At 46.4% G+C, this 10353-nt stretch overlaps 2 protein-coding genes across 4 annotated transcripts; one reads left to right on the top strand and one right to left on the bottom strand.

Moving 5' to 3' along the window:
* Positions 1-3595: 3595 nt before the first annotated feature.
* Positions 3596-6414, bottom strand: LOC119322518 (lysine-specific histone demethylase 1 homolog 1). Its single transcript, XM_037595999.1, has one exon. The coding sequence runs from the start codon at positions 6323-6325 to the stop codon at positions 3848-3850; it is 2478 nt and encodes an 825-aa protein (XP_037451896.1). The 5' UTR covers positions 6326-6414; the 3' UTR covers positions 3596-3847.
* A 155-nt stretch (positions 6415-6569) lies between these two features.
* Positions 6570-10119, top strand: LOC119322520 (pterin-4-alpha-carbinolamine dehydratase 2, mitochondrial-like). 3 transcript variants are annotated; one of them, XM_037596001.1, is made up of 6 exons: positions 6570-6761; positions 7010-7095; positions 7182-7305; positions 8075-8143; positions 8696-8858; positions 9794-10119. In XM_037596001.1, the coding sequence occupies exons 1-5, from the start codon at positions 6656-6658 to the stop codon at positions 8791-8793; spliced, it is 483 nt and encodes a 160-aa protein (XP_037451898.1). In that variant the 5' UTR covers positions 6570-6655; the 3' UTR covers positions 8794-8858; positions 9794-10119. The 3 variants fall into 3 exon arrangements, with proteins under 3 accessions (XP_037451898.1, XP_037451897.1, XP_037451899.1); XM_037596000.1 differs by having other exon boundaries at positions 9783-10119; XM_037596002.1 differs by lacking the exons at positions 8696-8858; positions 9794-10119 and adding an exon at positions 8530-8651.
* Positions 10120-10353: the final 234 nt, after the last annotated feature.

Genomic DNA, 10353 nt, shown 5'->3' with positions numbered 1-10353 from the left:
CCTCATCTTCATCCATGTTTATAAGCAAGCCTCTTTTTGATGGAGATTTTTTGTCGATCAACTTCCACTTCTCGCACTTTTGGAGCAACTCCCAACAATGCTCTAGTTTGAAGAATTTTGCCTTTTGAAGCATCCATGTCTTTGTATCTATGTTGGGCAATCTTGTCCTACACAATGTGAAGAACAAAAGTGATGTAATCAACTCTCATGATGCAAATATGATTATGCACAACTTGAACAAAGGCAAAACAAACTCACATAGTCAGATTCCACGGTACCACTTGGAGGTGCATTGCGTACTTGCTCCAAGCAAGCTGCCCAACGGCTGCACATAGGCTTGATGTTCTCCCAACGGCCTTGAAGCGACCGAAATGTGTGTGGAGTCCTATTGGGATACTTTGCCATGATGCGGAAGTACTGATCTTCGTTCCTTTGCCAATATCTCTTGGCGGTTTGAGAAGTATCCATGCATGCATCAAGAGACACCGCACTCCATGCTTGGATCAAAGCTTGATCTTTCAAGATCGTGTAGTTCTTCGATCTTTGGGTTTTCCCAGATTTTGATTGCGATTGCTCAAACGCTTCCGCTTCGATCTTGGCCAATTCATCCTCACAGCCATGATCATCCACGCCGCCCTCCGTTTCTACTCGAATGTGAACGGGGCTTGATCAATGTCAACGGCATTGGTGTCCAACAAGTTCACAAACTCGGCAATTCCATTGTCTGAACCACCGCTATATTGAACGATAACAAGTCACGAGCTAGCAACAAATGGCGAAAACAAAAGAAAAGCACCATGACCGAAGACGCATACCTTTCGGCCATTTGGTCGACCACCTCGCTTGCGGGGGGAGCAGCGCCGCTGGACGGTATCGGAGGGGCACTTCTTTCCGGGATGGAGTTTGAGGATGAAGGAGGCGCCTTGTTTTGTAGCCGGATTCCTCTTCCTCTTGCCGGCCGCGGCCTTGGTCACCTTCTCCGCCGCCAGCCGAGATCGCGCAGCAGCATTGGCGCCGGGAGCGCGAGCCTTGGCGTCGAGGGTTGCCGGATTCCCGCCCTGCACGACCACGTTGCCCTGCCGCTTGCGGGCAGGCGCGACGCTAGCTTGAGCGACGGCGGGGCCAACATGGCTGGCAACGAGATCCGCCCGAGGGGAAGGGACATGCGCGACCTCGACGGTGACGGGGGCAGCTGGGAGTCGTCCATGGCGGCGAGGGACGGCCACGGAGGATGCAACAGAGGTGCGGCGGCGAGGCAATGGTGGCAGAGGATGGGGGGAGCGAGAAAGGGCGCTCGAAAATGTCCCTCCCGCCAAAATCTCACTGCGGATAGGGGTTGAGCTCGGGTCGACCTCCCAGCCCGTGAAACTAGAGGTTAGGGGAGAAGTTTTACCGCGCCCTGCAAAAATATTTGCGGGCCGGGGCGGGATGCTGAGTCTGATCGGCCAGGTTTTTCCGCCTCGGCCCGCACTTTGACGGTTATTTTGCGGCCCGGAACAGGATGCAGGGTCTGCTAGAGTTGCTCTAAGGCTTGGGCCTAACACGGGAGAGGCTTCTCCACTTGCAGGCAGATCGCGATAAAATACCTTCGGTTTGGTCGCTTGGCAGTGGATAAAATCAGCGAAAAGCACTGACCAATGAACAACGACGAACATTCTACATTAGTCCTTTTCTTTTCTGATTGCACAAACAGTCATGTCAGTGACTCGGTCAGTATACATGGACTGAGACTTCAGAGTGGGACATTGTCGCAGGGTAGTACTGGCAGTTCAACATCAGCGCGACAATTTTTTTGCTGAATAGCTAGCAGACAGGCCAATAATCACAATTGGCTCAGTGCAGTCCTCAGCCACTAAGCATCGGTCGAAAGAATCGCGAAATCACTGCTGGGTACCCAATTTCCTACGCAGTTCAGGGACATAAAGATGTTACGAAAATGCGCCGCACCGGAGCCACTGCATGATGTCATGGTCTTGCCCCCCAACTCAACCTTTTTAATGGAGAAAAAAAGATGTGGGCAGCAGATTATACAAAGGGAGAACACGAGGCGCGCGGCAACTAAGCAGATGTCGAACAGAAAAGCAACCATGCTTGCTGACAAACGTGTACTCCCAGATACTGCTAGAAAACACCGGATCGAGCGGCTGGTCAATTCAAAAGAAAGAACACGATGTTTCGAAAAAAAAAAAAAAAAAGAACACGGTGCTGGTACCATTTTTTAGAATGATCACCCATGCTGCAGTACATCTGCAGGGATAAAACAGTACCGCACGTAAACATGCCTTGGTCATTACCAGAAAGCGATTATGGGAAATTAAAGCAGCATATATGCACGGATTCCAGGCGACATCACGTGCCTGTCCCACATTTCCAACTTAACCTAAAAAGAAATCAGGTGCTACCAAGAAAGAGAGCGCCATCTCCTTACAATTGCTACGGACAACCACTCTTTAATTTCCAAGACATAATAACAATAAGAACACACCAAAATAGGAGGTTCTCAGCAGGAAAAACCCAAACCTGGGAAGTATTTTTTGGCTCAAGCTTCCACTCTGACTGAAATCGGACCACTTTCTGGCTAAAGCAACAGACCACACAATTTTTAGCATGACATGACAGAGCTAAAAATTATGGACCGATGATGTAATACCATATTGGTGAATCAAACGGAAACATGCAATCTACAGCAAAGAATGTACTGAGTTTCAAACATCCAAACATAAGCATGGGCTTATATTAGAAACGGCTAGCTACAAAATAAACAACCAGATGTGAGTTTGCTTCAAGACATGCTCACTATTTTTAATTTGATGTGAATTTAATAGTGGCACACTGGCACTGGAAGCTTGTGAACCTTAAATGTGCCTCCAACCAGCACAGTTATATAATGTGTATGCTATGCTGATAAAGTGACAACGTTAACCTTAAAATCAGGACATTATTCAAACAAGTCAAAACATTGAAATCAGAACTACTCCCTCCGTTCGGAATTACTCATCTACTCCCTCCGTTCCAAAATAGATGACTCAACTTTGTACTAACTTTAGTACAAAGTTAATACAAAGTTGGATCATCTATTTTGGAACGGAGGGAGTAAGAAATGAATGTATCTAGATGTATTTTAGTTGCAGATACATCCATTTTTGTGACAAGTAATTCCGAACGGAGGGAGTACCGTCAAGAAAACTATTTGTCTCAACTACCATCATAAAGGCCCTGAATTGGAGTAATTTTATCACAACAAACTGCTGAGCACAGATCAAGAGCATGGTCATTTCTCATGTTAGCCAGCACGCAATATCATTTATGTTCTGTGATATGTCATCATATCTACAACAAAAGATACAGGTCTTGTGTTCCAAATCTAATTCAGCAAAAAATGGTAGTAACGAAATCATAGTTAGATAATCAAAAGGCTCTATTTTAGTAAGACGTTTTTTATGCCCTATGCAAAACTAAAAAAAAAAGTCTTACATTTTGGTACAGAGGGAATACCATATAACCACACCCAAATGGGAAAATGCTAGCAAGTGCTACATCACCAAGAAAAGAAAAAAGCATCACAATGTCATCACAGAAATGTCAGAGAGGTGTATCAAGTCTGAACAGAAAGTACTGATAAGAATTCCATTATTTCCCATGGTGATATGATCTTCAATGACTACCCATGGTTTAACCAGTATTACATGGCACAGCTTACACCTTGATGAGAATTGAGAGGTATATAGCAATCAATGAAATGAATGAATTACTTGAAAGGTCAGTAGCTATGTTGGACTTGCAAACTAAATGCTCAGAGCTGACAACTGTTACAGCTGAGTCAACCATCCAACATCTTGTTTGGATGCTACTTCTTAGAAGAAGCCTTTATCCGTGATATAAGGCTTTCCCCAGCATCACCCAAGCCATCCAATCCCACAAGTTTTGTCCCAAAATCTCGGTACAGTGTACTCAACCGCTGCTCGTCGCCTTCCATTGCAGCTAGCTCAGTTACATTCTTCCGCATTATTAGGCCGTACAGGAAAAGTGAACCAGAGCCTAACTTTCTGGCACCAATTCCAACACGCAGCAATGATGCTGAATCAGGTTCAGATACAGATGGGTCATGCAGAACTGAGAAGCCACCGAAAGCAACATCAGGGGTACGGAAGAGATCATCCAAATCAATGTTGTCATCTTTAACAATATCTTTGACTTCATAACTGACAACTATTTTCTCAGATAAGTCAACCTTTTTTGCTCTCTTTCTAGCGGCTCTTACAATATTGGCAGCCTCTCTGTACCCACTAAGCAGAGCTCCATGCATCGTTGCAGGGTACCGCCTATTTGTTGCCTCCCCGGCGAAGAAGATTCTATCACCAACACTCTCAGCCAAAATATCATAATCATCACCGGAAGACCCAACAGCCACATGGGAATATGATCCATATGAAAACTTGTCAGTGCCCCATCGAGTACATATTGCCTGCAGTGGGTTTGGTACCTCGATCCCCATGGGTGAAAAGATTTTTTTAAGTGTGTCTAACACCCTCTCGACATTTTCCATTGGTGACTTCTTCTCAAAACTGATAGCAGATTCCCCAGCAACAAGGGCAACGAGCAGTGGACCTCCCGAGACTGAAGAATAGCTATAGAACAGGAAGAATTCACCTCTTTGACTAGAGTCCTCAGTCAAATGCCCAAACGTATCAATCCTACCATCCCAGAAGTCAAAAGGGAATAACATCACAACCTTATTAAGAAGCCCAAAACCCAATCTCTGAATGGCCTCTCGTTTCTGAACTGGCAGCTCCGGCACAAAATCGATGTCCCCCTTCTTAAGCACACCAAGGGGGACAGTGCAGAGCGCCATATCACCACGGAATGTTTGCTTATCAGTGTAGACCAACACACCATCACACCCATACTGTATCCTTCGCACATTCTGTCCATAGAATATCGGGACGCCGTCAGCAAGTGCTCGGACAAATTGGGAATTGCCACCAGGTATAAAGCAGTGGTCGCCACCCATTTCATATGGATCATCCTGGTCCCAGAAGGCCATGGAGAGATCAGCAAGAGGAGCGGCATTGGCATACTCCAGGTTGGCCAGATGCCAATCAAGAAGCATCCGTTCCTCTGGCTCAGCGGCAACACCATGCGCTGCCCGGAATGCCTCGAGTGCCATGCCAAGTGACACATCCACACCGTGTGGAACACTATCTGCGATAACCTGCCGCAGCTGGCAAACCTTGTCAAGAAGCTGGTTAAAGGCAGCCTCAACACGATCATCCATGCCAGGGTCGACTGGGCGGCCATCCGGAAGATACAGCGGGCACTTGTCCCGCACCTTGTGAAGTGGGAACCCAAGCTGCCGTGCTATGACACCAAGGGGGTTCCCATTGATACCAGTGAGCACACTGCCTCCCAGATCAGCAGAAGCAGCAATGTCAGGATAGTCTGCTGCAGAGGACCGCATTGTCTTAGTAAACACACGGCCACCTGGGCGGAGTCGGCCTTCGACAATGGCAACCTTGAAGCCAAGAGACATAAGGTGGCGTGCAGCGGCGAGGCCAGCAAAGCCAGCACCCACGATGAGGACAGAAGGGGGAGGATGGGAGGGAGGGGGAATTGGTGGTAGGGAGACAATGGAGGGGGCGAGGCCGAAATTGATGTAGGCATGGTCCGATAGGAAGGAGTGTGCAGCGGCGACGAGGGGCGCGTGCTCGGCGCGGATGGATGCGAGCGCGGCGTTGGACGCGACGGGGGAGAGGGGATTAGAGCGCCAGAGCGCGAGAATATGGTTGCGTACGACGAGGTAGTTGGCCTGGTCGGCGCCACCAATAAGTGGGATGACGGCGGCGGCGACCTCGTCCTCGGAGAGGGTATCCGCGGGGAATCCCGCCGCGAGCGCGATGGTGGCCTCGGAATCCAGCTCCCGCGCCAGGCGGAGGGAGGAGTTGGTCGGCGGGCGGCCGCGGCGGCGCGGGATGCCAGCGAGATGCGCCGCGGTGGCCCCCGACGAGGAGGAGGCGCGGAGGACGCGGACGCCGGCCGTGGGGATCATGCCGGGGAACTGCTTCTTGCGGCGGCGGCGCTTCCGCGCGACGGTGGAGTCGTCGACGGCCGCGGTGGTGGAGGGGGCGGACGGGGTCGGGGAGGACGTGGGCGCGTCCTCCTCCATGGGCTCCGCGGCGTCTCCCCCGGCCGCGCCGTCCTCCATGGGCTCCGCGGCGGCGGCCTGGTCCTCGTCCTGGTCCATGGGGACGAGAGCCAGATGCCCCGCGGCTTCGGGCGCGTCGGGCGGAGGCAAGGGCGGCGGCTGCGCCCCGTTGCCGTCCTCCATTGGGGTCTCCGGGAAGGATGCGGCGAACTTCCCTCGGCGACTAGATTTGGGAATTGGGAGGGTTCAGGGGTTGGTTTAGGGCCAGAACTGTGCGGGACGAAGGGAGAGTCGGGAGGGAAGAGGTGGCTTGGCCCTATGGAATGTTTTTCCGTAAAACGTCCATGAAAGCGTACTTTGCCTCTCTCCGTTTCCGTGCCTAGTAGACGCAACCGTTCCCTCATCTCTGAACATGTGTCTCAAAAAAAGAAAAAAGAAAAACTCTGAACATAGAAGCTTCACCTGGAGTCCCACTCCCACGGCACTGCGCCGCCGTCTCCCCGAAGCTCAGGGATGGAGGGGCGTACCCTACTCCTCGACCAGGCGGCACCCAGCGCGTCCGCCCCTACTGGCCGCTCCGCCTCGCAGGCGACGGGGGACGAGGCCGCGGCTAAAGTCGGTGAGCGCGCCGCCGCCGCCGCAGCCCCGTTCGTTTTCTAAATCTCTCTCGATCTAGGCCTCCTGGGCTCCTGGCTCCTGAACTGCACCCCCGTTCGTTTTTCTCCATTCCTGCTTACGAATTCGTGTCTCTCTTTGTTGTCATATTATCATTACTAGGCCATCCCCGATGTGCGCTTCCGAGCTTGAGGCCACCGATCACTATGCAGTCCTGTAAAAAAAAGTATGCGTTTTTCTTTTTCTTTGCAGAATTATCAAAAAGGAGCTGTGTCTCATGCAATTCAAAGGATTTACAAGCCATGTCAGAAGATTCTGCTAAAACGTTGCTAGAGCAGGTTTTCTTCTCTGCTCATGCTTTGCTATAGTAAAAAAAAAACCTTGATTAAGACCGGTTATGTTGACTGACCTCCCTTAAAAACAGGTGGCTGGCTGGGAGGTGAAAAATGAGGGCGACATTCTGAAATTGCACAGGGCATGGAAGGTGAAGAACTTTGCCAAAGGGCTTGAGTTCTTTCAGCTTGTTGCTGCTGTTGCGGAGGAAGAAGGTCTCCTTTCTTTTGCCCTGTCCTTCATATTCACATTGTCTCATTGTTCAGAATTCAGTTTTTTAAAAGTGCCCTGTTCTCACCGCATTGGAATTTAAGAATATCATTGGCACATACAGGCCACAGCAAGTCGATGTACTGCTTACTACTCCCTATGTATCAAAACACAAGACGCTTTTTGATACAAGGGGAGTATAAAAAAACGTCTTATATTTTGATACGGATGGAGTATTATCAAAGAGGAGTCATTCACTTCCTGTCCTACAGTCCTAAATCCTCGCTGTAATATTTAACAATATCATTTGGCACATACAGACCGCAACAAGTAAATGCTGCTAACTATTATATGTTCAGTATGCCAGTATCTTCACTTCTTCACAATGATATTAATTGTATGTGTTGTTAACGGACTCCACATAATAGACAGCATAGCTACCCAGCCCTCACCAAACCTGGCACCTCCTAAACTGTTATGTTATCAACGGACGACCAAGCTTTCAGAAGATATATTTCCCCTCATATATCCATGGTGTCATAATCAGACTACTTTTGTTCAAACTTTGCTACCTATGTGTTGCATTTGGTCTTGCAGTTATATTTAGCATGATGAGAGATCGTATTTCTACATTTCTAAAGGAAAATACCCCTGAAATTGGCCAAGAAATTTGTATTTCACCCAGAATCCAACAAATTTCTTGGCACTTTTTTTTGTTTCAGTAACAATCTTGGCAAACTATGTTTAAAACTTTAAATGGATATGCTTTTCCAGGTCACCACCCAGATCTTCATCTTGTTGGTTGGAATAATGTGAAAATTGATGTGTGGACTCACTCAGTCAGTAAGTATTCCATATGGTTATTTTGACTTCAGATTTCACGTATTATCTTTAGTTAAAATCTCTCTTTTTAAACTGGAGTACTTATCTCACTACTTTTTGAAATTGTAATAATAGTCACCTCCGTTGATTTCCGAGAATAATGGAGCAGCATTGTTATAGTAGATTATTAAATCCCTTGGACCTGTAAAACCAATTGTTTTGTTGTATTCTATTCCGAACAACAATGGTTTACTAGTTATTCATTTGCTGTATTATGAACTCTGACGGGCTGACAATGATATGATGTGAACTAATTAGAGGTCTTCTGATCATGCAAAATTGGTAGGTAGGCGCTTGATGCCTATTTGCAGTTGGCCATTGTCGTGATAAAACTTATTTTCATATAGGGAAATCCAATCAACTTAAACAAAGAGGAACGAGCCATACAATACGGAGTGAAAATACCAAGTATAACAGTTCATTCGTCGTCAACTGGTGCTAAAAAAACATAAAAGCACAATAAAGGACTCACAAGCACGTTTGTTTATAATTATTTGTTTATTGTGGTAACAGGTGGTTTAACAGATAATGATTTCATCCTTGCTGCAAAGATCAATGAACTCAAGCTAGGAGGCCTTTTGAGCAAGAAAAAAGCTACTGCCCAGGAGTAGCTCTTGTTAATCAAAAGATATCCTTTTGTATTTTGTGAAAATTGCATATGCCGCTCCAAAAGCAGGTACTTCGATCGTTGGGTTTCACTTCGCCTGTGATCATATCTATCTGTCCTGGGTGATGCATTTCTCTGATGATACGATTTGGGTCACCAATACTTTTCTGTTCTTCTGAATATATTCCGCAGTTTGAAGGCGGCTTGCTTACTGTGTATGCAATTGCATAGATATATGATGTAGCGTGTCACCAAAATATTGTAGCCTTTTTAGGATCTGTTTTGCATTGTGATAGCCTTTCGGATTCGAGGTTTGACCCAAAAATATCACTACAACTAGTAGAGATTTTCCTAACGAACTAAATTTTACAATCCAACACACAGTTTGAAGAAACAACACACAACTGAGTTTTGTTACTAGAGCATTTTGGATAGGATAGACCACAAAAAAATTGATGCAGTAGTTGATATGGATCCTACATAGATTACCTTGCATGCTGATGGGCAAGAACGGAAGTGGTGAGAAGGGCCTGTCTGAACTCAAATATTTCAGAATTTGATCTTGCAGGCAGATATTACATGGACTTGGCCTCAATGGGTAGGGTCGACCATGACTAAGCATGTTAGGGAGAAAGGATAATTCGCGTTTAGGAATTTATGAATGAAAATGAATTATTGTGAGCTAGCTTCAAGTAAGATGAGTCGTAGGATTAACACAAAAAAGAATAGCCACATTTCTGAATTTGTAAGGAGAAAGGAGAGTCATATTCACCAAGGTTGAAGTCCCTGGTTGCATTTTTTATTTCCCATACAATAGTAACCTTCATGAAAATTATACACGGAAAAGTTGCCTAAAAAAATGATAAACTACCACAAACATTGAGTTTGTTAGAGTTAGTATGATGAAGATGCGTTTCCTATTCATTGGTTATGACAACTCAGCTGTATCCAGCATTTCCTATTCATTGGTTATAACAATTGACTTGTGTGTAGGATTCGTCCAGTATATATTCTGGGATAAATGATGGTTTGGCGATGCTATTGGTTCTTCATGAGAAGTTCAAGGAGGATTTCTGATATTATTTTATTGTTAATGAGTCATGCCAGTAAGCTTTCTGTATTTGTTCGCCGTGAAGAGCAATGGGGCATTGCACACTTACCTATGTATACTGCTACCTGATTATCGTTGGTCTCTTGTATAAAGGCCTTGCTATCATTATGTATGGTCCTTCGTCCCCAATGTGTAGTATGAACGGTCTTTTGACCTGTGGAATGTATTCCTAATCCTGATCTATAGAACTGCCTTTTTGAACTTGATATCTCAGTTGTACTCCCTCCAGCCCAAAATTCTTGTCTTAGATTTGTCTAAATATGGATGTATCTAGTTACGTTTTAGTGTTAGATACAAGACAAATCTAAGACAAGAATTTTGGGACGGAGGGAGTACTAGACAATGCTTATCTGGCCAGATGCTCATGGGTTCAGTTACTTGATCCATTGCTTTCGGTATCAAACTGTCCGCTACTTTGAGCATCTGGCTGCATACTCTATTATTATTTTGTAT

Source organism: Triticum dicoccoides, chromosome 6B, assembly GCF_002162155.2.
Source record: "Triticum dicoccoides isolate Atlit2015 ecotype Zavitan chromosome 6B, WEW_v2.0, whole genome shotgun sequence".
Lineage (NCBI taxonomy): Eukaryota > Viridiplantae > Streptophyta > Magnoliopsida > Poales > Poaceae > Triticum > Triticum dicoccoides.
The sequence above is the reverse complement of the archived record's forward strand: the minus strand, read 5'-3'. Positions and strand labels throughout refer to the sequence as shown.